This window comes from Mollisia scopiformis (genome assembly GCF_001500285.1).
Source record: "Mollisia scopiformis unplaced genomic scaffold LY89scaffold_3, whole genome shotgun sequence".
In the NCBI taxonomy this organism is placed as follows: Eukaryota; Fungi; Ascomycota; class Leotiomycetes; order Helotiales; family Mollisiaceae; genus Mollisia; species Mollisia scopiformis.
The window spans coordinates 62257-88524 of NW_017263583.1; the positions used below are offsets into that span (position 1 = coordinate 62257).

The 26268-nt window shown below is 48.4% G+C and overlaps 10 protein-coding genes across 10 annotated transcripts; 4 read left to right on the forward strand and 6 right to left on the reverse strand.

Moving 5' to 3' along the window:
* Positions 1–283: 283 nt before the first annotated feature.
* LY89DRAFT_574599 (uncharacterized protein) lies at positions 284–5604 on the reverse strand (the record flags this gene model as incomplete). The annotated part of the gene is made up of 5 exons (XM_018208749.1): positions 284–1767; positions 1817–2210; positions 2258–4217; positions 4265–4748; positions 4809–5604. 5 exons carry the CDS (start codon positions 5602–5604, stop codon positions 284–286), a joined length of 5118 nt encoding a protein of 1705 aa, XP_018076597.1.
* A 2221-nt stretch (positions 5605–7825) lies between these two features.
* On the forward strand, positions 7826–11127 carry LY89DRAFT_704035 (P-loop containing nucleoside triphosphate hydrolase protein; the record flags this gene model as incomplete). Its single annotated transcript, XM_018217354.1, has 12 exons — positions 7826–7885; positions 7921–8475; positions 8528–8716; positions 9117–9252; positions 9306–9477; positions 9525–9686; positions 9742–10108; positions 10255–10331; positions 10381–10655; positions 10706–10848; positions 10910–11015; positions 11069–11127. The coding sequence occupies 12 exons, from the start codon at positions 7826–7828 to the stop codon at positions 11104–11106; spliced, it is 2280 nt and encodes a 759-aa protein (XP_018076598.1). The 3' UTR covers positions 11107–11127.
* A 231-nt stretch (positions 11128–11358) lies between these two features.
* Positions 11359–12498, reverse strand: LY89DRAFT_680385 (quinone oxidoreductase-like protein). The gene is made up of 6 exons (XM_018214070.1): positions 12391–12498; positions 12265–12271; positions 12018–12132; positions 11693–11962; positions 11556–11645; positions 11359–11505 (listed from the first exon to the last, which is right to left on the reverse strand). The coding sequence occupies exons 1-6, from the start codon at positions 12416–12418 to the stop codon at positions 11404–11406; spliced, it is 612 nt and encodes a 203-aa protein (XP_018076599.1). The 5' UTR covers positions 12419–12498; the 3' UTR covers positions 11359–11403.
* Positions 12499–14219: 1721 nt separating this feature from the next.
* LY89DRAFT_636061 (muts domain V) lies at positions 14220–17414 on the forward strand. The gene is made up of 3 exons (XM_018211475.1): positions 14220–14780; positions 14826–15615; positions 15661–17414. Exons 1-3 carry the CDS (start codon positions 14295–14297, stop codon positions 17319–17321), a joined length of 2937 nt encoding a protein of 978 aa, XP_018076600.1. The 5' UTR covers positions 14220–14294; the 3' UTR covers positions 17322–17414.
* Positions 17415–17661: 247 nt separating this feature from the next.
* On the reverse strand, positions 17662–18875 carry LY89DRAFT_290408 (60S acidic ribosomal protein-like protein P0). Its single transcript, XM_018206516.1, has 2 exons — positions 18538–18875; positions 17662–18481 (listed from the first exon to the last, which is right to left on the reverse strand). Exons 1-2 carry the CDS (start codon positions 18709–18711, stop codon positions 17711–17713), a joined length of 945 nt encoding a protein of 314 aa, XP_018076601.1. The 5' UTR covers positions 18712–18875; the 3' UTR covers positions 17662–17710.
* A 164-nt stretch (positions 18876–19039) lies between these two features.
* LY89DRAFT_714084 (uncharacterized protein) lies at positions 19040–20729 on the forward strand (the record flags this gene model as incomplete). The annotated part of the gene is made up of 3 exons (XM_018218102.1): positions 19040–19533; positions 19583–20293; positions 20342–20729. 3 exons carry the CDS (start codon positions 19040–19042, stop codon positions 20727–20729), a joined length of 1593 nt encoding a protein of 530 aa, XP_018076602.1.
* Positions 20730–20926: 197 nt separating this feature from the next.
* On the reverse strand, positions 20927–21220 carry LY89DRAFT_552096 (uncharacterized protein; the record flags this gene model as incomplete). The annotated part of the gene is made up of 1 exon (XM_018208313.1): positions 20927–21220. A coding segment is annotated over one exon (294 nt), but the record flags the coding sequence as incomplete, so codon positions are not given.
* A 957-nt stretch (positions 21221–22177) lies between these two features.
* Positions 22178–22798, reverse strand: LY89DRAFT_575632 (uncharacterized protein; the record flags this gene model as incomplete). Its single annotated transcript, XM_018208798.1, has 1 exon — positions 22178–22798. A coding segment is annotated over one exon (621 nt), but the record flags the coding sequence as incomplete, so codon positions are not given.
* Positions 22799–23301: 503 nt separating this feature from the next.
* On the forward strand, positions 23302–24978 carry LY89DRAFT_680390 (uroporphyrinogen decarboxylase). Its single transcript, XM_018214071.1, has 6 exons — positions 23302–23484; positions 23534–23575; positions 23628–24163; positions 24211–24601; positions 24650–24848; positions 24900–24978. Exons 1-5 carry the CDS (start codon positions 23361–23363, stop codon positions 24721–24723), a joined length of 1167 nt encoding a protein of 388 aa, XP_018076605.1. The 5' UTR covers positions 23302–23360; the 3' UTR covers positions 24724–24848; positions 24900–24978.
* LY89DRAFT_574866 (putative cytosine deaminase) lies at positions 24801–25528 on the reverse strand (the record flags this gene model as incomplete). Its single annotated transcript, XM_018208769.1, has 5 exons — positions 24801–24849; positions 24901–25071; positions 25094–25212; positions 25259–25345; positions 25457–25528. The coding sequence occupies 5 exons, from the start codon at positions 25526–25528 to the stop codon at positions 24801–24803; spliced, it is 498 nt and encodes a 165-aa protein (XP_018076606.1).
* Positions 25529–26268: the final 740 nt, after the last annotated feature.

The following is a 26268-nucleotide window of genomic DNA, read 5'->3' on the forward strand; positions in this document are numbered from 1 at the left end:
CAAAGGGGGATGTAGACAAGTAAGGCTGGCTGCCTACTTTGACCTTACGACTCTTTGATGGCAGAAAAGATCATTTCTTTTTCTAAACCAGAATGAGAAACATGACATGGTTTCCTGACAAAGATGATCTACTCTTACATGCAGTGACCGATCGTCTCCGTTTTTTTCAAACGCCGCGCTACATGAACTCCATTGAAGTGGGTTTTGCCACCTTAAAATGTTTTCCCAACTCATACATGCATGATAAGAGGATAGGAACAGTAAATAATACATCTGAACTGCTTTAAGATAGCAGGTTTCGCAAAGAGGGACTTGCGCTAGCGCCTCCATTTACTCGACCATCATTTGGCCGCGAGTTAGTTGCCTGGGAGTTCGTAAGATCTCTGCCTTGGGGATGACTCTCGCGAAGCATCGGTGGACTGCCCTGAGGAGGCCCAAACGACCCCCGAGAGTGCATTGGTGCGCTATTCTGAGAGAATGGGTGTTCAGGGGCTCGTGGTGGGGGACCGCCGTTGGTCAAGTGTTGAGGTGCCGGCCTTGTAGAAGCGTACGATGGATATGAACCATTCTGCATATGAAGGGGTGGAGACCCTATAGCATGACGTGGAGAAGATGGATAACTATTGGGGATTTGAGGATGGTGGCCATTCTGGTGTGGGGAGTGTGGTATTCCATGACTTTGATGTCGTATCGGTGGCTGACCACCGAGAGCCTGTACAGATCCAGAATTAATACGGGGCGAATGATTTCCGTTTAGTTGATTCACATGGGGTATACTCTGAGGCGCGGGTGATGGACGAGACCAGCGATAGGGAGGTCCATTTGGAGGGCCATTGGAAGAACCATTTGTCGCATATGCTGCAAGGGGAGGTGGTGCGGGTGGATTAGACCAGTATGGACTGGTATGCTGTGGTGGCGCAATATTGTCCGCTTCGCGTGGAAGGACAGCAGGTGCCGGCTGAGGAGTGGGAATCAGTGGCCGGGAGGGTTCTCGAGGAGGTAAAGGAGGGGGTGGCGAGACCTCTTTCCGCTTCTTCTTGAAATGACATTGCTGACACTGAAATTCGTTGGGTACAGATATCGACTTTGACGGATTCTGATGTAGGGCTGCAGCTGCAAGAGCTATGTGCGCACCGTTGGTCTCTTCCTCAGAATCTAAAGTCGCGTGGCCATTTGTGAGATGCCCATTCATATGATGCTGACTGTTGTCGAGACTCGCAGGATCTAGAGAAGTCGCAGGAGGCTTGTCTGTTGGTGTCGGAGGAAATGGCCACCACTTCGGGCTGATATCGACGTTGCAGGTGATACATATTCGTCGAGAATCCGACTGCACTGTGGTAGATGTCTCCCCGGGACTATCGTCCGGCTTAGCATGAGACAATGAACCACGTCCATTGTGACTGCCACCAGTGTTCGTAGACGCGCGCCGGTTTGGTGGAGGTGCAACTGAAGCAGGGTTGACAACTTTCGCAGACTGACTGACAAGGGTCGCTTTGCGGACTGTACCTGTCAAGGCCAAATCCGCTTGCTTGAAGTTTTGGACATAGAGCTGTAAAGCATTCAAGCCACTCTCCTCGTCCACAATATCGTGCATTCGATGCACGATGGTCTTCGTTGGTACATGCTCCTTGCACCAGATCGCTGCAGTCATGGTTCCAACTTCTCCTGCAATGGTGACTATATTGAATTGATCCCGACGAGATCCTTTTACAGGTGCGATATCAAAGCCTAGAATATAGCCTGCTTGATGTGCACACTCGACATGTACTAGACCATCTTAGACCGAGAGCTAGATTGACGAGATATGTGAACTTACCTGGAATCCTGCACGTATGGCAACTTACACACGCGCCATCCTGTTTTTTGCAGACTTTGCAAGTGTCTTGCCACCTCGCGGTTGGTATGGATCCTAGACCCTCCGAAGGCTCCAGTGCCTTTCCGTTGCCAAATTTTACCTCCGGGGTAAAAACTGCGCAGGTGACATGAATCCAGTTGTTGTTTGCAGTTCGCTTCAGAGGCTCCCGGGGATTGACTGGCTTGTTCATCTCCTCTTGTTTCTTGCGGAAGTAATCAGCAACCTTCTGGGCATTTTCACGCTCCACTCTATCCCGCTCGCGATCTTTCTCCGTCTTCTTCTTGTGAGAGACTTTTGGCGGCTCAACAAAATCTTGTTCTGTGAACTTTATAGGGCACAACTTGCACTCGTATTGCTTCAAAGGTTAGCGCAAGTCTGGGCAACTAGATTTTTTGAACTTACAATAGACACCTGGGGATTTTTGTCGTTTGAGCACATATCGCAGGTCCACTTGCTCGGGCTTCGATGCTCGCCGACAACTCCATAGCAGTTGCGATGAACAGTCAACCGGCAATCCTTGCAGCACAAGTGTTGGTCGCCCATGGGCTCCAGTTCTCCGCATATGGCGCATGGCATCTGCTTTGGCTTTGGCGGTTCGGGTGGTGGTGGAGGTGCAGCCTGCTTCTCAGGCGCCGTTTTCTTCTTTGGACCTGATATCGAACTTACACTGGAGTCGATGCCAGGATCAGTAGACTCCCTTTCAGACGGTCCTTTGAGCTTTTTCCGAGGAGGCTCAGTGATTTGCCCGAGGTTCGCTTGCGGTGCTGGAGTTCCATTTGCAGAATTTGGTGCTGCAGATGGTAGACTAATTGCCTGATTCACGACTTCGTTGGCTGCTACAAGCTCTTTCAAAAGCTCTTCGTCAATCTTCCTCTTCCAAGCGCGCCCGCCTGCTTGGGCGACTTGCTTTGCCACTTGATCTATATCTTCCCATTGAATGGCATAGCGGCGCCAGAGCTCTGCGCACCGCCGGCATAATGCGACCATGAGCTGTGTGCTCTTGTCCTTCCCGGTAACTTTGACCCCTGGATTCTCTGAAATCATCGTACCGGCAGGTGTATTCGGAGCTCTTCTCCACTGTCGAGATTCTTTGGTACCGCAGAACTTGCACTGAAAGCGCCTTTTCTTCGTTTCTGCCTTTTCGTTGTCGAATGCAGAATCGTCATGCTCATCGGCAACGTCGTCTTGTAGTTTGCCAGTCGTTGCCTCTGCTCGTTTCGCCTCCTTTTTTCCTTTGCGACCAGAGTAGTTACCCCATACTCGCTTTCCACTCTCGGATTTCTTCCAAGTGTAATAGAATCGGACAATATCAGCGGCTTTGACGGTCTTCACATGCTTCTTAATGCTGTGCCACTCTGAGCCAAACTTCGCAACGCCGTCCTCAAACTTCTTGAGCTCAGTAGTACTGAGTGCAGGCTCTTTGAAGACTGCTTTGTCAGACTTCGACAATGACTCGATCGCTTTGTCAACATCATATTTGTTGGCGTGCAGAGTCTCCAGAGCAACATCGAGTAGATTGGTGGAAAGAGCAGGGAGGCCAAGGGCTCGGGGCATGTTTCCGCCTACATAGGCCATGTAGTTGAAAATGTGTCCTTCACGGGCTTTCTCGTCTAACGGTTGGGGACCATCACCATCTATATCCCTAGGAGGAATCTCGTTGGCCTCCGGGAACTTGTACAGCAGTTCAGAAGTACTATTGGGATCGCCGTCCTCGTAGTCCTCTCCTCGATGCACGTAGCCAGGAGGTTCGTCCATGACCCACTTCGGACGCTGTTCCCGAGCTAGTTTGTCTGCTTCCAGAGCTGCCACGGTATCTTTGGACAGTTTAGTGTCCTTCTTGTGGCCCCCTCCTTTGACATACTTCCTCTTGATTTCGGCCGGCTTCACGTACTCCACTGGTCTGCCAGGCCATGCAGGCACGACGGCTTGATGTCGCGGTCCAAGACGTGAACTAGCTCGGGGATAGATTCGGTCGTCATAGTCCAAAGCATCCTCAACCCGACAGTGAATTCCAAGATATCTGAAAAGCCAAAGGCTTGCTTGATGAATTTGCTCAGGTGTGCCTGAATGCAACGCGCCCTCAGCTTCACTCGATACCGTAGGACTAGTTCTGCCCGTTTGAAGCGCACTATCGATTGCTCCGGATTGTCCGTCTTCTTCTTCGTTGTACTCATCCTCGTCGATATCACCAGTAGGGTCTGCGACGTTAGGCGTATTGCGAGCTTCGAGCCTTTTCTCCTGAGCTTTGCTACAAGGCCCACATGCCCACGCAAACCCACGCGACGGTTTTTTGAGCAACGGCGGGTTGACGCAACTCATGTGGTAAGTATTGTGACAGACGGCGCAATCAACGGAATCATTGCTTGTATTATGTTAGGAGCCATGTTTCAAGAAATAGCGGTTACTAACCTTGCGCAATATTTGTTACACCTTTTGCAAGATTTGACGGCACTAGTGAGCTCCTTTCCGCGTCCTGGTTCAACGATGATATATCTCCATCTCTCATCAAGGACTTTCTTCACCTCAATAGGAACGTTGATAACTTGACTCGTGGGGATGACATCGTAGAATCTATGAATGTAACGATCGTATAGCTTTTCGTACCAGAAGCAGTCTTTAGTCTTCCTCAGTTCATCTAGTTTGTCGACTTCACTCTTATGCTTAATCTGACACTTTCCTCGCAGAGCTGTGAGGGGGCTGATGTCGGAATGCATGGATGCGAAGACTTGGCGTGTGTCGTTGACTTTGCGACCAATATCCTTTGGACGATAATACCAATTGAGTCGAAGAGCATCAATTGGCTGCGTGGGGTTATTGTTTATGTGTAGGAATTCCATGATTCGGCCAAGGTAATACGGTTCACCTGGAGGCTCACAGACAAGGTAAACGTGGTCTGATATATGTTAGCACACAAGACACATGATATATGCAATAGCAGGTAAATGAAGCTTACCGTTGACCTCGAGTATAGTCCCGTCGTCGGCATGGAGGGTTTTGCCTGTTGGGCGACCTTGACAGGCTTCAAATGTAAGCATATTGGAATCTTGGACAGTGCCGTTCCCTTGTGCAGCTATACTAGCTCCTCGAGTGGTGCTATGAGGGCCCAAATTTGGAATGGACATTTGTGACTGGTGAGAAGCAGGCGTCTGGTTCGCTGCTTTCCTCTTCTTCGAGCCATTATGAGAATTCGGTGCCGCTGCTGGGTTAGCAGAAAAAGTGGACGTCCCCGGAATGGGCTCTCTGTAGTGGTTCTGCATTAGAACACTCTGTTCTGCCTCACCTCCCGGGCCCTTTCGACTTGTCGATATCGGCCTTCCAGAGTCCATTACCATAGGTGCTGGCTCTGCCGCTTTTGCTTTGCGCGCAGAACTTTGGAAGGGAGGCGCGACAACTTCTAATTCTATGTCTATCTCCTTATCTTCTGCGTAGTTCGGTCGTGAATTTCCTGTCCTGTTACGGGACCTTGTACCGTAAGGAACACCAGCGCTGGAATTACTAGCATCCTTTCCAGGCGGATTCGAAGAGGATGAATCGGACTTCGTCATAGGCTGCGATTCCGGCGCTCGTGTCTCTAACTCATTCGCATTTGAGGGCTTGCTCGATTCGAGGGTCGCTGGGGCGAGCTCAGTAGCAGAAGATGCGACATCACCAGGCTGCTCCCGCTCCAGTGTTGGGGTCTCTTCAGTACCTTCGCGCGGAGAAGAATGGGCCGAGCCCACGGCGCTCGATCGACCAGAAGCATCTCTCATTGCGATGAAAGAACGTACGCGAAGTGCTGGCGCGACGTTGGGTGCTGGAGGTGGAGCAACTTCTCGCAGGATGGGATGGGCGAGAAGTGCTGATGTGCAAGGCTATCGAGCGTCGGAGGCAGGGCTTCGACCCATCAGTTTCTGAGGTAGATGGCAACCTATAGTAGAAGAGATGGGCGGACGATTCGAGGAGAAATTTGTGGTGAAATGGTCGTCTCGGTGCTGGCGTTGTGCACCCAAGATATTGGGGCCAATAACACTAGATAGAGACGAGGCTATGGAAGTACTGCTTTCGTGAGAGAACAACCTTGAACTCTGAGAAATTTGGATTCAGTATATGACCGAAGATTCGTTTACTCCTTCAGTGCGGGAGGTTTGAGGAGGAGGGAGAGAAGAAGGAAGAGGGCGAGAGTTTTGGGGGTGGTGGACCGGTATGTATGAATATGGAAAGGAAGAAACGATTGACGGCGCTCCTACCGTGGACCTTAACTTTGTTCCTTGCCCACACTCTACTAGCGCGCCAACACCCACTCGCTCGCCTCACCTCACCTCACCTCACCTCACAGCACAGCATCGCATCTGCCTTTGTACCACATCCATCTTGATATCGACATCCACACTACAATAGACTACAATAGACGAGGAATTCTGTCTACCCGTTGATACTGTTCCCACGATGCAATCCGTATGTATGATTGGGGAGCTGAAAGTCTTGCAACTACGCTCATTTCAGAAATCCTCCCCGGATCACGAATGGTCGACGACCTCCTCTCTCCGGCCTCGTGACTCCAAAACTCTGGATCCGATATCCCACGATCTAGGAAAGTAGCCAGACTCCAATTTTATATATCTGCGAGTGGAATGAGAAAATAGATCTGATTTCTAACTGGCAACAAGAGTATCTCAACATTCCTGATCATTTCCACGTTACTTGCTATGCGCCACTGATTCGGACGAACTGGAAGACGTGTATACCCTTGGCTTACGCCAAAAGCCCTGAAATAGTTCCGGATATTAGGCCGTTAGTCCGGAGGCTCTGACATAGCATATAACGACTTCGTGTCTCTGACTCTCGGCCTCCTTTTCTCTATACAATCGTTTCTTCGCATTCTCCTGTTTGAATCCCTTTGTTACAGTTAGACTGAGCGGGGCGGATAACCGCATCTTCTCGGATAGTTATTTACAGATACGATTGCAGATCCTGTTTCATTCGTTCGTAGGGCTTGTCCTTTTCATGCATTTCACACACTCACATAAACAAACATTTTGTGATAAAACTGCTCGGAGCCAATGTAGATACTTGCCATGAACGCAACCAAGCGAGATGATCAGAAATCATCAGAAGGATGACTGGCAGATCCAGATGAGCTGTGTGAGTGCAAGTATGAAGCCATGACTCCGATCTCATATTCCTTGGCCCAGACTGCTAGAAAAAATGCGAGGCCTCCGGTAAACCCTCAGCGAGCGATCTCGGCGACCCTATAGAACGTTTGGAAAACTGTGCTCAGAAATACCAAGTTTGGTGGTCAATTTAGCCGAGCCTCTGGTTTTCTAGAGAAGAACGACACTTGGGGGAGAGAGGCCAAACGTTATATTGTTGGTGAGAGTAATCATGAAATGGGTTCTGAGTCAAGGTGCGCCGTGGAGCATCTCCAGAAAAGCATCAGCGGTAATGAGTTGATATCTAATGAATCGAACATATACATTCCGAATCAATAGGTCGAGACAACACTGGAGAACTCGAGGGAGTTTGATAGAGGTCGTCGGCAAGTCGGCATTAGGCTCAGTAGTCTAGGGCTGATAACATGTCTTATCGAGGCGATCACGCAAAATTGATTCCTGAGGCAGCACAACGTCATGACACCTGCAGCAACATGTGATCTCGTGATTCCACTACAACCTGGGATTTTGGGTTGGAAGGCTTCCTCCGACAAGCAATCCTACCAAAGTACAACGAATTTTGCTGCATTTCACACTCTCCCTTTTCCAAACTGCTCTTCTTCGTAGACTTTTTGCTCTGCCTTGCAAGTTATTGATTGCAAGAATGCTCTCCGCTAGTCACGCGTTGTCACTCTTAATTTTGGTTTCGGCGCGGATCGCAACAGGATGAATGTCAATAGAAGTACCGGCTTATATCACACAACAAGTATCGAACGCGCAAAGGCAGCCCAGACAACAATTGCTCATGTTGCTGGGAAGCGCACGTTCGAGGATTACCGCAATGGAGAAAAGATTGAGCACGATCACCGTCCAGCAGACGTTTCGATTCGGGTGGAATTTCGTCGGCCAACGATTCAGGACCACAACTGTCTCAAGACGTTAATTGCTGGCAAGATTCATGATGTGTTAGATCGAGGCACTTCCGAGTACTCTCAAAGGCGGACGCTTGCATTGACACCCACACCAACGTCAAATCCTGTCCTCGATTTATCGCATCCAGCTTACGGACTTCCTAAACGTCTTGTCTCCAATTTTGCGTCCCTCGGCATCAGGTCTATCTACCCATGGCAGTCAGAATGTCTGCTACGAAGTGGAGCTCTCGCTGGGGAGAAGAATCTGGTTTACACTGCTCCCACGGGCGGAGGCAAATCACTGGTTACTGATGTACTGATGCTAAAGAAGGTCCTGGAAAACCCAGGGAAGAAAGCGTTGCTGGTGTTGCCGTATGTAGCTCTCGTGCAAGAGAAGCAGCGCTGGCTGAGAAAGGTTGTCGAAGGTATTGTCAAGACCTCAGCGTCGAATCACGATTGGCCAACAGCGTGGAGAAAGCGAGGGGACGAGGAAACCATCCGAGTGATGGGATTTTATGGAGGAAGCAAGACAAAAGCGTCTTGGGATGATATGGACATTGCCGTTTGTACTATAGAGAAGGTATTTGACCTGCTATTTCTCGTGTCCCTGATGAGCGTTGACTTATGAGCAGGCAAATTCACTTGTCAATGCTGCCATTGAGGATCTTTCCATAGGAAAGCTTGGATGTGTCGTTATGGACGAACTGCACATGATCGATGACGAGAGTCGCGGTTATATTTTGGAACTCACGGCAACGAAACTTCTCAGTCTAGACCTCGAAGACAAAGTCCAATTGATTGGAATGAGTGCCACTTTGAATGTACGTAACCTTCCAATTGCCAGGAGCTCAGTCATAACAATATGTCAAGAATGCGGATCTATTAGCAAAATGGCTTAATGCGAAATTCTATATCTCTAGATACAAGCCAGTTCCAGTCGAAGAGCATCTCGTTTTTGACAATGCTGTCTACCCAGCTTCGAGTTCAAGCAGATTCTACCAAATGGCTACACAACTGAATGCACAAACTCTTGGAGCTTCTTCACAAATCAGGCCACAGCCATCTAGACAAATCGACCAGTCTCCTGAGAAAGAGCTCAACAATCCCTTGATCAATGCAGTAATTTCACTCGCGAACGAAACGGCCAGAGCAGGATATGGAGCTTTAGTCTTCTGCAGCAGTCGTACTGGCTGCGAAAAGAACGCAGGTCTGATCAGCCAGGTCTTACCACGCCCTGAGGAGACTGATTCTCTACTTATGGACAAACGAAGAGATTTGTTGAACAACTTGAGAAGTACGAGTACAGGACTGGATCAACTTTTGGAGAAGATCGTTCCTGTTGGGGTCGCATTTCACCGTAAGTTTTAGGATTGTGGAAATACGTTGCTGATTAATGCTGAAGAATGGTAGATGCTGGATTGACTACGGAAGAGCGTGATATAATTGCTACTGCCTACGATGAAGGCATTATCAAGGTTATTGTTGCAACTTGTAGTCTAGCTGCAGGTATCAATCTGCCAGCCAGGAGGGTCATCCTACACGGTGCGCGGATGGGCGCGGATTTGGTTGGTCCGTCTATGCTGTAGGTTTTCCCTCCAGCCTTTTCGTCTTACTAGTCTGATTTTCCAGTCGACAGATGCGAGGCAGAGCGGGCCGCAAAGGTAAAGACGAGATTGGGGAAACCTATCTGTGTTGTCAACAGAGTGATCTGGAAGCTGTGGCAGAGCTCATGGATGCAGAGCTACCTCGTGTTGAAAGCTGTCTTTTGCCTGGTAAGAGAGGTGTCAAGAGGTAATTCATCCGTCTTCGACCGAACTCAAAGCACATAAAGTCTAATCGCCGACAGAGCGTTGCTTGAGATCATAGCTACTAAATTGGCTACGAGCGAGGAATCTACTGACCACTACATCAAAAATACGCTCCTTTACCATACTATAGACCATGATGAACTCACATCTATGGTCAAAGAGACCGTAGAGGAGCTCGAGACAAGCGAGCTTATAACGAAAGGCTCCGACACAGAATACTCCGCCACTCTTCTTGGGCAAGCAATAGTAGCATCATCACTAACCCCAGAAGATGGCCTCTTCGTACATCGCGAATTGCGCAAGGCACTACAGGCATTTGTCATGAATGGCGAGATGCATGTGCTGTATCTGTTTACACCTATGCAGGCCGCACAGACGAACATCAATTGGCAGATCTTCAGTAATGTAAGTCTCGAAGTTTGGAAAGTTCATGTTCCCTGCTCTCTCTCAAGTCGTCCTCCGGAGTCGGTGCCACAGATAGGCCCTTCAATATGCAATTAAACTCTACACAGTTTATAGAGGAGGCAGACTGACCCGAGATTGATTACTAGGAAGTTGAGCGGCTTGACGAAAGTAACCTGAGAGTCTTGAAATTTGTCGGACTCAAGCCTCTAAACATAATAAAATTGTAAGTGAACCTCCCCGGCGACACTTCCTGTCAATTAACACATACATAGAGCGCAAGGAGGGTCCATGAAAGAGTCCACACCCGAGGAAATAGAAACTGCTCGAATCTACAGACGATTTTACGCAGCATTACAGCTCCGCGACCTATGCAATGAAATGCCAATCTATGCCGTGGCGCGAAAATACGATCTACCTCGTGGTATTGTGCAGAACCTAGCACAGACCTGTCATGGATTTGCGGCCGGTATGATCAAATTTGCCGAACGTATGAACTGGGGCGCTCTTTCAGCCGTCCTGGACCATTTCTCCGATCGTCTTAAAGCTGGTCAGTTCATGATTTCAAGCATCCTCAGATATCCACTAACGCAGACTCAGGCGCCAAAGCAGATCTCTTGTCATTGGCTAAGGTTACGTACATCAAGAGCAGAACAGCTCGAGTATTTTGGGAGAACGGGTTCAAGTCAGTAGCTGCTTTGGCCGCCGCAGACGTCAACGATATTCTCCCAATATTAATCATGGTATGTTTGATATTTCAGCTCACACTCAAGGCGAGGAATCATACTGACTTTCTACAAATAGGCGCAACCAAAGAAGCCAAGGCTGACTTTCGAGGAGGAAGCGAGGTATATCGAGAAACTCAAGTCCAAGGCTGCTATCATTCTAGCTAGTGCGAGCAAGAATTGGGGTGAGTTTCGCGCTCTTAACGTGATATGATTCTTTAGCTGACCCATGTGGCAGAGCTGCAAATGCGGCAGGAACTTGAGGAAGAGGATTAAGAGTGAATATCAGCCTGTGTCCTCAACTTCTCAACAGGTCCATATCACCAATACAAAGATTTTTGACATTGAAGACGCCTGAAATGCTTGATTCATATCTATGCTAGTACTCATCGGTTACAAAATCGAACACTTAGAAGGCAGACCACAGGGTCCCTCTTTGTCCTTCTGTTCTACTTGCGCAGCTCCTTCATTTCCCTTTGCTGTACTCTGGGTATTTTTCGCGTTGCCATTGTTCTCGGATTTGGATATCGTCTCAGTCTTCCCTCCAGCTGCCCCGTCTTTTGGGCCATCTAGTCAAGCGAAGCTGACCTTGGAAACAGCCAATCCGAACTGTTCGCCCTGGATGGTTGCCAGCTCAAGCTCGAGAGTAGAAGGCATGCGGGATCCGTCGGCGCCCTGATAGGTTAGCTTGTTATTCGGCATTAGGGCTGCACATATCAGCCTACCGAGAAAGTTCCAGCTCCCCATGGAGAACCACCGCGCATCTCAGTAAGAGTCGAGAGTTGGGAGAAGGTATGCTTATATCCTAGTGGGATCTGAGTTGTGTTAGAACTGCTATGAGGTGGTGAACTGTGATGCCTACATAGATTATGCCATGGTGGGCCAAGGTTGACAAAGATGCAATAACGGTACTCTCTTGTCCACCACCTTGGGTTCCAGTAGAGACAAAGACACCAGCAAATTTACCCCAGTAACCACCGGAAGCCCATTGGCTGCCAGTCGTGTCCCAGAATGCCTTCCATTGTGCTGGAAAGTTGCCGTAACGGGTTGGGATGCCGAAGAGGAAAGCATCGTACTTTTCGAGGGTTGCAGCGTCGATGGCTGGATAGTCGGATTTGGGAGGGGCGTGCATCTGCAGGCGATGTGTAAGCACCGTGCAGGTAAGTTGGGTAGAGAAGAATTAATACCTTGGTCAAAACCTCCTGCGGAAGAGTCTCCGGAACTTGGAAGATGTCGGCTTCAATGCCAGCCTTCTTCAAGCCCTCCTTCTCGGCTTCGGCAAGCGCCTTGATGTGGCCATACCTTTGCACGCAAGTGTCAGCACATGGAAGTACACTTCCTGGGGATTATATCTGTATGTTCAAGAGAGTGATGAAAGATACAAGCTCGAAACCTAGGCAGGAGAAAGTGAATTGAAGCAAAGATGAGACGTACATGGAATCTAGGCAGATGTTAGCTAATGGGACCCAACACGGGTGGAAATAAGTAAATATCGGGTTGTTGTTGTACAATTATGATCTGCAGATCAAGGCGGGGCAAAATGATCGAAGGGGTACTTACAGAAAACGATTGCGACTTTGGGAGCCATTGTGAAAGTGTTTCTGGAAGAGGGGTCGAGAGATTGAAGGACGGATTGGTTGATTTTTTGATTTAGACGGAGTGAGAAGATCACCGATCAATGGATGGATGAGAAGAAAAGCTCGATGTTGCTCGGGGACGTGAGGTTTTATATGTTGTGTTCTTCTTCTGAGTTCGCCAGTGGCCGGGGTTGCTGTCGAGAGCCCCGCTGCTGCTGCAGCTGCCCCTCATTGCCGTTTACCAAGCCGGGCTCTTTCCGGTTTAGTGGCATGCTGATTAATTTCTAGTAATCGCTTCACAGCAAAGCCATCACCAAATGCTCAGGCAATCATCAGTCAGGGTCAAGTCATGATGCTTCTATCTCCTCGATCGACCAAATCACCACCGAGAAAATGAAACATCTTGCCCTCGTTTGCGCCAATGCTACTGCCGCGTCGGGCGACGGCTTTCAAATCATTATCAAGCACCCGCGGTGCATCCTCGTCCTCCCTCCCAGACCAGGATCTGACATGATGCGGACGGACGCAAGCCGCTTTCCCTATGCCTGCACTTGCTTGGGAGGGGAAGGGGAAGACCACACACTGCATCTGGGAGCGCAAGGGAATAGAAGCACGAATCCGGGACGGACAACTACAATTGGTAAACAAAAGTCTTGTGAATTGAATCCCTTCGACTTGCAGATTGGACCCCTGTACAGGGACACTTACCATACGAATCACCGCGAATCACCTCGAATCACCTCAGACCACTCCAACATCTATGTAGAATGCTGTTGCATGTCCCCCGAAGCCGTGGTTGCGCTGTCGATCCAACCGTTGCTCAGGAACAGAATACTAACAACAAGCTCACCAGGTTGACAGTGCATGCGGTGACTATGTGGGCTGACACAGGCTGCAGATTGAGCTGCTTGGCAAGGGAGGCATTCGGCAACTCATCCGGACTGCATCGATTTCTCGGGTGCGTCCACATTGCGTCCAGATCGCGCCTCTGAAGGAAGAGATGATTGCAACGAAGCAAAGGATTTTAGGAAACTATCGAAGATGAAGAGACCTTGTTTTCTGAGGTAAGTAAGTAGTAGCACTTTGACTGACTAAGCAAAGTTTTCTTCATATCACATCTCAAGTGGAAGAAGAGCCTAACAACTGTCTCATCAAGGAGAATAGCCGGATTTCTGTTCAGCGTTCAATGCCCTAGAGAATGCAGCTATACAGTTCCTTTGTTACTGCAAGTCTTTTTTCTCTTTTCGTTGGAAATCCAGAAGTTTCCGATTGATTGGCTATCTAGATCTAAGGTCTACTGACCAACCAACCGACTATTCTCCAATCTTTTGCCGGCAAATAGCTGCGATGCAAAAGTATTTGCTGTGGATGTCAAAAGTGGTCAGCCTGTTGGTGTTAAAATGTGCTGCTCCTAAATAGTGAAATGCTTATTCGGTGTCTTGTATTGTTCACGCTATCTACTCTCTGGGCCAAAGAAAAGACAAGCACACCCTCAACCAGCTCAAGCCAACCTGTAAGCATATTTTGCTTCCACACTGCTTCCACATTGGGCGAGATGCAGCTTTAAAGAGCGACAATGATTGGGCACCAGAAGAGCAGCGATTCGAGTGGCCGGCATTGAGGATTGCGATGTGCAACAAACATGGCATTTCAGACCTCTCGCCGCTGTCCAATTGGCTGACATGTCCCGAAAAAGATGCTGCATCAAGCCACTCAGGGGCTTGACCGCAACACTTGATTTGCCCGCTAGAAGATGTGCACGTGATGAGAATGCTACTATTTTCTTTGTCACGCTTTTGGCTACAGCAGCAATACCTAGGTAACTCGCACAATCTTTCTCTCTAAACTGCACCTTCCGTCGTCGCTCTGCCTTGGCGAAAAGCTCTGATGCTTGTCTCATCTCGACCAATTCGAGTTGTTATACCTCGCTCTACTGTCGCGAAACGTCACCTTCGATGTCTTCATCAAGCTAGTCGGCCTCGGCCACAGCATGCGGCGCCTTCATCTCAAGTTTGGCGAGTCCCGAAAAGGGGTAAGAGGACTCAAACTTCCCTCAATCTGCATGACCTGCCACAAAGCTCCAGGCATTTGGAGTCTATCGACAAGGGTAAAGGCATAGGAGTCTCTCAGGATGACCAGGACCAAAACCAGATCGCAACTCCACTAGAACCTTTAGTCCTGCAAGATGACACTCCATCGTATCCAACCGTGATATTGCAAGCACGGAATAACATGCGCAAATTCGAAAACTGCGTTTTGTTAACACGTGTGGGTGGTTTCTACGAGATGTACTTTGAACATGCCGAGCAATATGGACCTCAATTAAACTTGAAAGTGGCCGAGAAAAAGACCAGCGCAGGTCTGGTTCCCATGGTTTGTGACTCTTCCACCCATACAAGACCATCGCTCACTCGCTAGGCTGGATTCCCAATTTTTCAACTTGACCGCTATCTAAAAATCCTTGTTCAGGACTTTGATCGCTATGTGGCGATAGCTGAAGAGTTTCCAAACGACGCATCTGGACAAGTCAAAGCTGGGGGCTTGATGCATGACCGACGCGTGTCTAGAGTCGTCACTCCCGGTACTCTGATTGACGAGAACTTCATGGACCCTTTCAGCAATAATTATGTTCTGGCTATTTATCCGAGCAATAATTCACAAGACAATCTCAATCGCCAACATCCCCAGGTATCTATTGGCCTAGCCTGGCTCGACTTGTCTACCGGTCACTTCTTTACTCAGTCTACCACCTTGACAATGCTTCCTGCCTTGTTGGCGCGTATAGGGGCACGAGAGATTGTCCTGGCCGAAGATCTCAAGTTCTCAAAGGACCATGAGATTTTCAGCGTTTTGGGCGACGACCACAGTCTGATTACCTATATAGACGTGGCCGCAACGAAACCTTTATCAGAATGGGCACCCATGTTAGAATCGCCGGTTTCTCCGCGCCTAGCTGCCGAATTTACAGATCAAGAGATAGGAGCAGGCAGTATTCTCATTCAGTACGTTGAAAGTCGATTACTTGACAGCAAGATGAAACTACAACCCCCTTCACGGCAGCTAGACGTAATGGGTATTGATAAGAATACCATGCGAGCACTGGAAGTAAGGAGGACTATGAGAGATGGTTCTTCGAAGGGCAGCCTGCTCCATACAATTAGAAGGACTGTTACCAAAGGTGGCGCGAGGTTGTTGGAGCATTGGCTCTGTGAGTATATCAGTCAGTATTGGGATATGGCTAATTTCTGCTTAGCTTCCCCGTCAACTTCGGTTGATGTTATTGATGCTCGACTTGACTTAGTAACATACATGTTGAAAAATGAAATACTGCGAGAGCGATTACTTATACTCTTGAAACGAAGTCACGACTCGCATCGCCTCTTACAGAAATTCGCCTTTGGGAGAGGGGATGCAGATGATCTTCTAGCGTTAACGAGCGCTGTATTTGCGACTCGAGATCTCGTGTCAACTTTGCAGCAAAGTAATAGCGAGGAGTCATGTGTCCAGAATATGATATCTCGCATCAACCTCGAGGGCCCTATCGATCTAGCAAATTCAGTTAGAGAGGCCATAGATGAAGATGGGCTGGTACAGCAGCATCGCATGGAAGACAGCCAGGCGGGAGAGATGCAAGCTCTGACACAGGAGGTCGTTACTTCAGAAGGGTCAAGCGAGGATTGGAATGTTCTTCCAAAATCGGCCCGCAAGAAGAAGCCGGCCTCTCTGAAAGAGCTTTATGCCAACGAACAGGAGGTATGGGTTATGAAACCATCAGCCAGTCCTCTCTTGAAACGTCTCCACGAAGCCCTTGCGACATTAGGTACGGAAAAAGAGGATTTGAGCAAAACGCTGGGCACGCAGTTCGGTGCTTCTACCCTCACCCTGCGCCATTCACCCGGCTTAGGGTATATATGCCATGTGAAAGGTAAAGATATGAAACTTGATCTTTCTACCCTTCGAAGCGTCAGTTCCAGCAAGAGCACAAAGTCGTTCCACCACCCTGAATGGACTCATCTCGGAGAGCGAATCGATCAATGCAAGATCCACATTCGAGCCGAAGAGCAACGAGTTTTCAACGACTTACGGGAGCAAGTTATCCATAATATCGTCAAGCTGCGACGGAATGCTGCGGTCCTTGATGAAATCGATATAGCTTGCTCCTTTGCAGGACTTGCAGCAGAACGACATTGGACACGACCAATTCTAAACCAGACTCAATCGCACAAAATCGTTGGGGGCCGTCATCCCACCGTTGAAGGGGGTCTAGAAGAAGAGGGACGGACATTCGTAGCAAACGACTGCTTCGTCGGAGATGCCCAGCAAACGTGGTTTATCACCGGTCCCAACATGGCAGGCAAGAGCACATTTCTACGACAAAACGCACTGATTACAATTCTTGCACAAATCGGCTCCTATGTTCCAGCCGAGTACGCCGAGCTTGGGATCGTGGACCAGATTTTCAGTCGAGTCGGGTCTGCAGACAATTTATACAAAGACCAGTCGACTTTCATGGTGGAGATGCTTGAAACAGCAACTATCCTCAAACAAGCAACGCCAAGGTCATTTGTCATAATGGATGAGATTGGGAGAGGAACAACAGCAAGCGACGGGACCGCCGTGGCATTTGCGTGTCTGCATCACTTGAATACGGTGAATAAATGCAGGACTTTGTTCGCAACACACTTTCACGACTTAGCAGATCTGCTCGAAGCGGATGGTATTAATAGTGTGGGGTTTTATTGCACAGACGTTCAAGAAGACAGGGAGGGAGGTGGGTTCAGGTATGTCCATAAGTTGAAGGCGGGAGTCAATAAACAGAGTCACGCTCTCAAGGTTGCGAGGCTAGCTGGACTGCCTGAAGAGGCGATTGCTGCGGCAAGACGAGTTTTGGAAAAGAGTGTAGAATCTGTGTAAGATGATTAGTTGTGATTCTAGATATCCTGTACACATAACGAGAGATTGTAATATTAAGAGCAGTCAGGAAAAAATTAGAGTTGTTGTTTTTGGTCTTCAAGGAGCTGACCTCCGTTAAGGGTTAAAAAGCTTTTGAAATGAATCATCAGGTTGCAGGGGGGACTTGAACTTGGGAATGAAAATGACGTGAACTAACTTTTTTGCTTTCGGCAGACTCTGTCCTCGCCTGTATGTCAGCGTCATATCACACAATTCACGCCCAAATCGTCGATTGTTTCCCATGTGCCGTGAAGCTACATTAGAGTATCTGTCCGAGCTCTATGTGATTCCATGATCGTGTCGTAAACCTCCCCAAGGATCCCACATATCTATGCAAGATCATGACCAACTTAGTCGAAAAGACCTCCGAATCCCTCATCTCCGGACTCCTCAGCCTCTTCCTCATTCTCCTCTTCCTTCTCCTCCGCGGCAGCTGGGGCATCACCTCCAGTGGCAGCCGCAGGAGCGGAAGAAGCGTAAGCATCAGGGTTGGCAATGCGGTCCTTCAACTCCTCTATCTCGGGCCATCCATACTCGGTCTCAACGGCAACAGCCAAAACCTTCTTGTAGCTGTTGACGACGGAGTGCATGACAGAAGGAAGGGTTGGGAAGTTGGCGGCCAACGAGATACAAGCAATGGTGGTGATCGCGCTGGTGAATGACTTGAGGAGCTGAGACTCTTCAATATCGAGAACGCTTGGTGGGAAGGTGTTGCCTTGGTCGTAGACTTGAGAGATACCCATACCGTATGTGAACGGAGAGATGTTCAACATGTTGAGAAGTGTAGCCTCGGAAGCTCCGACCTTGCTGCCAGCTTCGACGAGCTTGAGATCGCTCGTAATTTCAATGGTACCACGAGCAATCTTGGTTGGGACACCGAGAGCCTGGAAGAAGGAGGTCTTTCCGGGTTCCATGCCAGTGTTACCAGCAGGGACGTAGACATCGGCGGGAGCAACGGCACCAGCTCTGGCAGGCGCAGCAACCTTGTTGGCGAGAATCTTGTCACGGATGGTCTTGAGATCACCGTTGGTGAAGACGAAGCCGACGTTGCCCTTGACGAAAGGAAGGAGACGCTCGTACTCGGGGGAGTCGGAGATGAAGCCCTTGATGGCACGACGGACCTAGAGGAACTGGAATTAGCATGCGCACGCAGTTCTTGACGTGCAGATCTGCTCACCATGGTGTTCTTTCCCATCAAGACGACACCCTCACCACGGAGGGACTGTCGGATTTCGTGCATCTGCTGGGAGCTGACATTGTCAACTGTGACGACGAAGATGCTGCTGAACTCCTCGAGGAGACCCTTGAGCTTTTCGAAGTAGCCGGCCTTGTTTTCTGCCTTGCCCCCCATATCTTCTTAATTTGAAGGTAGGATGTTTAAGGGTCAAGTTTGTGATTGTGTAATGGGAAGTCTCGAAATTGAGAAGTTTCGTTGATTGATTGCAAAATCTCGGTCCACGAATATTTTGGGATATCGTCGCCTCGAATCTGTGTGGGAGAGCTAGCGTTCTTTAGGTTAGCGCACCCTACCCCTGCTCGAACTTTTTCCGTGAGTGTGTTGATGAACTTCAACTTCAGAATATAGAGAAATGGTCCATTTGGTTATTTTATGACATTGATTCCTTAAGTCTTGACTGTGAATAATTCACCAGAAAAGACATCATTTACATCAGCCAAAAATGCGGATGCCATACCAGTGTATGACAAGATGTGGGGACATTCTCGTTGCTGCTAGAGGATCGAGCATCGATTTATTCAAGCTGCAAGACGGATCGCTTCTGTCGACATGGAACTGCTCAAATCATGATAACCAGAATGGCAAAGTTTCTGATGGCGGTGGTGCAGACCTTACCACCATGTTGGTCACCACCCAGACTTCAGAGTCTTCCTCAGTCGAAATTGCTCTCGATGCCGCCTCTCCCCCAGCAAAGAAGCGCAAACTATCCCATTCCGAGCAAAGTCCAAATCAGACCGAGCCCAAAAATGGAAAGAAAAAACAGAATAACAGATCTGCTGCTGTTGCGAGCGGATTGGAAGCTCCAGCTGTCACTGTACTGGCCTCGACGACAGATCGCAAGCACGTGGTAGCAGTCACTGGCGAGGACAAAAGCATTAGAGTATTTGAGATTGTTACCACAGATGGAGTACATATTCTGAAGCAATTAAGTCAACGGTATGTGAACTCTGTCATGCTTACTGTTTTACTGCCTAACAAATCTCAGTAACATGCCGAAAAGGCCTTGTACAGTTGCTATTACCAAGGACAACTCTACAATAATCAGCGCAGACAAGTTTGGAGACGTTTATGCTCTTCCGCTGCTCCCTTCAAAAGATCTTGCCAAACCATCTCCGGTTTTTGAGCCAGCCTCATCCAAGCCATTTGTCCCAGCAGCCAATGAACTCACAATTCACTCACAAAGGAATCGAAAGGCTCTTGAAAATCAGAAAAGACACAGCAATAAAGCATCTGAGAAATCTGAGCCTACTTTCGAGCATAAGCTGTTACTTGGTCATGTTTCAATGCTTACTGATGTTGCTTTGGTCACTTCCGATGAGAAGGATTATATCATTACTGCTGATAGAGACGAACACATCCGAATTTCTCGAGGAATCCCGCAAAGTCATATCATCGAAGGGTTCTGCCTTGGTCACACCGATTTCATTACTCGGTTATGCATCCCTAGGAACAGATCCAACCTCCTCATCTCGGCGGGTGGTGATGACGAGCTATTTGTTTGGAAATGGCAGTCGAGTCAGTTAGTCTCGAGAGCTAATCTCAAGAGGCACGCTGAAGCATTGAAGACAAAGTCGACTGGTTCAGACACAGTTCAAGAGTCGACAGAACCTTTCAAGATTGCTGTTTCTGGCTTATACCACACGCAAAGATATGTTGATGATCATTTTGTGGACTTCATCATCGTCACTTGCGAAGGGTACGTCTCTCCGGAAACACACTTAGGATGAAATTAATGTATGTGTAGTATCGCGGCATTGTTCTTGTTTGATCTACATGCCGATGACAACAGTCTTCGATATATTCAAACATTCGAATTGCCAGGTAACCCATTAGCCGTCGTCGCCAATATGTCTCCAACCCAATGTAGCTCGAACGAGGTGATTGTGTCCGTTGACATGGTTCATCAGCCAGGGTCGACAGTAGAACGCAGGCTTGGTTCGGCAACTGAACAGTCTTTGCTAGCGATCCAGCTTTGCGATAGTGGTCTTGTCAGTGGTGGGGTGACGTTCAGGGAGCCTGTGGAGGAAGACAAGAGTCTCTCGAGCAGCGATGATACTACGGGTCGGCTGGGCAATCTGCTCTATAATCTAGAAAATCTCCGTAAGAGGGATGGAGAGGGTCAGGATGAGTAGTGCTGAACAAGCGTGGACTAGAGGACCCCTTTGGGAAGAACTTCATGTTATAGAATAGTCACAGGTATTAGTCTAGGAGACTCAAATGGCCATCGATCACATGAAAGATCTGAATTCTAATGGTATCTCGCTCTCTTCTAGTCTATGGGCCCTACGCCTAAGACGTTGTACCTCCTCCGCTCCTCTGTACCTTTGTGTTCGTTCCAATTAGCAACAATCATAGCCACAGTGTCGGCCACCTCTGGTCCCTCCACGCTACGTATGGTCCTCACGGCCCAAGCAGCTCGCTCTGCTGGCACAATTTTATCAAGTTCAATACTATGACTGATACCTGCACGTGTGACCGATCTCGAGACCTTGGGGCTGAGGGTTCTGCGATGTCTACGCAGTAGCTGGAGGCATCGGGTGACATTGCGGAGAACGTCTCTTGGCGATCGGGTCCTGCAGCGAGCAAAAGTCACTGCTATGTAGGTGAGAAGAGCTGCTGACGCTGCCCGCGATGTAGCCCTAAGTGGTCTGGCAGGAGAGCGATGGCGAGACCTCCGTTCGCAGAGTCTCAGGTTCAAAAGACGCCATATCCTTAGTGAGTTGACACCAGGATCGGAAATTAAAGACAGTATGAAACGGCGATAGAAGTCGGGACGAAACGGATCTCGCCTGGGCCGCATACCCAAGCCCATCTTGAAAAGTCTCCGGGCAAGGACAGGGTTGTCTGTGCTTATAGCTTCGACAATTCCAGCACTCAATCTCATGGGAACTTTCGCACCGGTCTGTTTGATCTGGGAGAATGTTTTGTAAATGGTATCGTGTTGTCCAAGTTCCAATAGCACCTTGAAGAGCCGCCCTTGCTTGAACCAAGCATGTTCCCGGTGATGTTCGAGCACCCGAACCAGATTTACAAATCCAAAGTCGGTATGTGAGCAGAAGTGTTTTTGAACGGCTTCCGCCTTCGTCACCCAGCCTTGACTTATCCAATATCGAAGCACAATAGTGCTCATGATATTTTGATGGAGAGGTGGCCCCGAGGCTTGCATAGCTTTCCAAGCCTGCAAAAAAATGTCCCTGTTTGCGTTCGGGACCTGTGACAGCAAAAGGAGCCAGGAGTATCTGATGTCCACAGGAAGACTCTTCATGTTGCTGTAAATTTTTGATACCGATTGAGAGCCACGCCGAACGAAGGGCCTTAGGATATCCTTGGAAAGGTGCTGCAAGACCCGAACAAGCTCCACGGGAACAAGATTCTCCGTCTTCTCAATCGTCTCTGAAGTCGATTTTATAAGCAATCTTCTGGCTTCCTTTGCTGCCTTTCCTCGCGCAGCTCGTCCACAAAAGGCGGCGACGGAAGCCAATTCCTCTTCGGAAGCATTTCTGGCATTCGCTCGATGATCAACGGAGCAGTTCCGAAGACATGCTTCCAAAGCTTTGTCCAACAAAGCGTGAATTGACACTCTGGCACCGTCCTGTTGGTTTCGAGACAACCTGGGTATGATGCTGAGAGCGAATGACAGTACATCAGAAGTTGAAGGGAGCTTAGCTAAAAGCTGCATCAACTTCTGTGTGATCCCATTCCCCAATTGCTCTACTTGGAGCACTCTGCAAGCGAGAAGGCCATCCCAGGTCGCCTTGTAAAATGACAGACAATGGGTTGCTGCTTCACCCGGAAAGGCGTTGTGAAGGTCCTTAGATATACTTCTCAGAGCATCCGTAATTGCAATTTCCGATACTGTGCCGAGGGTTAGGTTATGCTTGAAAAGTTGATTGAAATCGTTGCAGAGAGCCGGTAAGTCGTTGGTTTGACACAACTTAAGTTTGTGACGGATTGCCGAGATATCTTTATGAATAGACGGTTTTGTTGCTGCCTTTGTCCGAGGGAAATCTTTTTTAGCTGCGCTTCTGGAGGTGCTCTCTTTCCACTCGGTCGATTCGTACACCCTGCTAGGTGTAACTTCTCTTGGTACTGGATCTTGGGCTCTTGGAGCTTGCCACCGCCATTGGCTTCTGTCCACTTCCCACAACGAGCTCCATAGTGATCCAAGGTTGTGTGAAGGAGGCGGGAAAGCCTCAGACATAAGGGCCATCCGTCTCTTGCCCATTCGTCGTCGGCTTTCTAAAGGTCCTGGGACGAAACTCCCATAACGCCTGCCAGTTCTCGAACGAAGTGTGAATCTCTGCCATTCCTCACGAAGGATGTCATCCGATACCCATATCGACTCTAGAGATATCGGGAAGTGTCTTTGCACTGCTCTCTGGCAGGATGGAGGTCGGGGAAGCATGGGTTATCGAAAAGGGCGCTGCATCTCACTCGGCTTTACTGTGAAGATCGTAGACTTTCAAAAAGGAGTTCTCATGCTCTGAAGTCAGTAGCATATGTCGTGTCTGCGTGTCGGTATCTTCTGCCGTGAGTTTGTTGATACAACAGGACAGAAGAAACCCAGAAGCTCGAAGCTCTGCCAGACAATGAAATTGCTGCCTGGTATTCATGCGTCAATTGAGGCAGCAAAAATCTACAGAAGACCCCTGCACCTAACTAACCGCTTCTAGACTTGAGCTCCAGGAACCAAAAGTGCCGCAGCCGCGGGGTTCAAGCTGCTAACTTCGTAAGGAGCATGTCCGATTTGCGGTGGGATGAACATGAGCATTCGTTCCAGCACCCAAAGTGAACGACCTCCGACCACATTTACAATAGACACCGTCTACAGCATGGCTCATCAGTTTGAGCCTCTGCAGAATGATCTCATCCTTCGGACAGCTTGGGGTAAGTTTAGAAGAGCGATCGAATGGATTTGAAAATTGATGTTTTCAAGGTCAGAAAGTAGAGAGACCACCTATGTGGGTGATGCGTCAAGGTATGAATATTCCTTTATGGCAATTATGTCCGCATGCTCATACTTCCTGCAGCTGGACGTTATCTTCCTGAATACCACGAAGCCAAAGGCAAGCACGACTTCTTCGAATGCTGTCGTTCCCCAGAGATTGCGTCCACGTTGACACTACAACCGATCGAGCGATTCGCTGGCCTTGTCGATGCTGCCATCATCTTCTCCGATATCTTGGTTATCCCTCAAGCTCTGGGCATGACTGTTGAGATGGTTGATAAGAAGGGACCGCATTTCCCTGAACCTCTGAAATCTCCCGAAGACGGTCAATATGCTAAGGTCCTCAAGAAAGACGTTGATGTTGCTGCTGAATTGGATTATGTCTACAAAGCAATCACTATGACGAGACATAAGTTGAAGGGAAGAGTTCCTCTGTACGGCTTCTGTGGTGCTCCATGGACCCTCTTCTGCTACATGGTTGAAGGAGGAGGCAGCAAGATGTTTATTGAGACGAAGACGTGGATCTACAAATACCCCAAAGCCACCCAAGATATGCTTCAGAAGATCGCCGAGGTCTGCGTAGAATATCTAGCTCTGCAAGTAAAAGCTGGTGCTCAGGTGAGTTGTTCGCGCCATTAGGGTAATGTTACTGAAAAGTGGTACAGATTTTGCAAGTCTTTGATTCGTGGGCTGGTGAACTGTCGCCATCATCATTCAAGAAATTCTCTCAACCTTACCTCGCGTATATCTCAAAACACCTTCCAGTTCGGATAAAGGAGTTGGGTCTGGAACCGGTACCAATGGTTGTATTCGCTAAAGGGGCATGGTATGCATTGGATTCGTTATGTGACCTGGGATACCAAGTTGTTGGGTTGGATTGGTTACAAGACCCGTCCGAGGCAGTCAAAATCCGAGGAGATAGAAAGGTAGTCTTCCAAGGCAATGCGGACCCTGGTGTCTTGTATGGTTCTCGAGAAGCAATAACAGCTACTGCCGAGGAAATGGTAGCAGGTTTCGGTGGAGGGAAACAGGGATGGATTGCGAATCTTGGCCACGGCAAGTTATCTCCGCATGAGTTATCATTCATTTCTAATATACTAGCAGGTATCACTCCCGGCGTGAAGCCAGATGACTTAGCATTCTACTTTTCAGAGATCCATAGATTGGCTGGTAGCTGATGCATCGATATCTTCGAAGTATAGATGTCAATTATCCTAATACCCCCCTTGGCTGTGATGCGCCTCATGTTCCGTGTTTACTTGGACTTTGAGTAGACTCTCGCCTCTTCTCCAATGTCCTCATTCCTGTCATTCATTCTCAATACCTGCTATCTTTAAATCGAAAGAGGGACTTACCAGATTTCGGGCTTTTCCTTGATGAATAATTCCATCAGATCTCGACATTCCTCGTTCTCCATCACTACCACCTCTATTCCTCTTTGCTTCAAGTAGGCTTCTCCTCCGAGATATGTCTTGTTCTCACCAATAACCACTCTTGAGATTCCGTACAGGATGCAAGCTCCAGTACTAATGATACTTAGCCTCATACAGCAAGCAGAGAAGAAGCACATACCACATATCGCAAGGGGACAGGGTGGTGTACATAGTGGCACCCTTGTAGGCTGAAGCAGGGAGTCGTCCGGAGTTTTCCAGTGCAGCGGTTTCTCCCTATCGATATTTAGTACTAAATTGTTCATGGAAAAGAGTAACTTACATGATGAATGGCAGACCCTTTTTGAACTCGCATGTTATGACCGCGGCCCAACAATTTCCCGTCTCTAGAAATCAGGGCCGCACCTATCTGATATACTTCTTAGTACCAGAAGTATAAAATCGTATTCTCTGTGAAATAATGATATAGTTCTCAAGCATAGTTTAAAAGTTGCATGATATCTTAATGCACTCGACTTACAGGTACTCCTCCTTCCTTGTAACCGAGTTTGGCTTCCTCCACGGCGATAGCAAATGCCTCTTGGTCATTCATTTTGGATGGAATACAGAATGCTTCTAGGTGTGTTCAAGCTATGATTTGAGTAGGGTAGGTATCTCAAGAGAATGTATAAGTGTAGATGTCCCAGAAGTTTCTGATTGCCCGCACGCACGATTGAGGGGCGTTCCATTACCTAACTCTCATTTGTTATCTTTCACCAGACTCGAAGTCCGATCCACTTTCACAAAGATGGATTTTGTGGAAGACTTATGCAGTATTTCAGGTAGCTCAAGATCTCAGATTTCAAATATTCACAGGTGTTAGAGCAGAGTAAAATACCTAGGTACTGTGAATGCTCGAGGCTCTCGGGCTGCTTTGTTCATCTTCTAAGACAGAGCCGATAAAGACATGAGATAACTACAGCAAGTTCCGAACTTACTTACGGAGTTAGCAGATCGTATCACAATCGTATAATGATGTTTATACATAGTAGCCAGCCTAGGAGAATCGTTCTTGCAGCTTAAATGTCCAGCCAACACCACGACGATTCTAATTTATACCTTCATTACTGACATTCGTTGCCCCTCCACATCGAATACTCGGAAAATGTTGTCATCTGGAATGTTATCGGAGCGATAAGAGATCGCAATCAGGGTCTGTGGGACCCCAATTCGTTCTATTGGCTTCTCTAACGATGGTGTGCATGAGCAGCACCGCAGCTACAGTAGATCTGTTTTTAGACTCGAATGGAAGAGCAGGAGAACCATTTGTAAATTATTGTTTCCTCTCGCAGA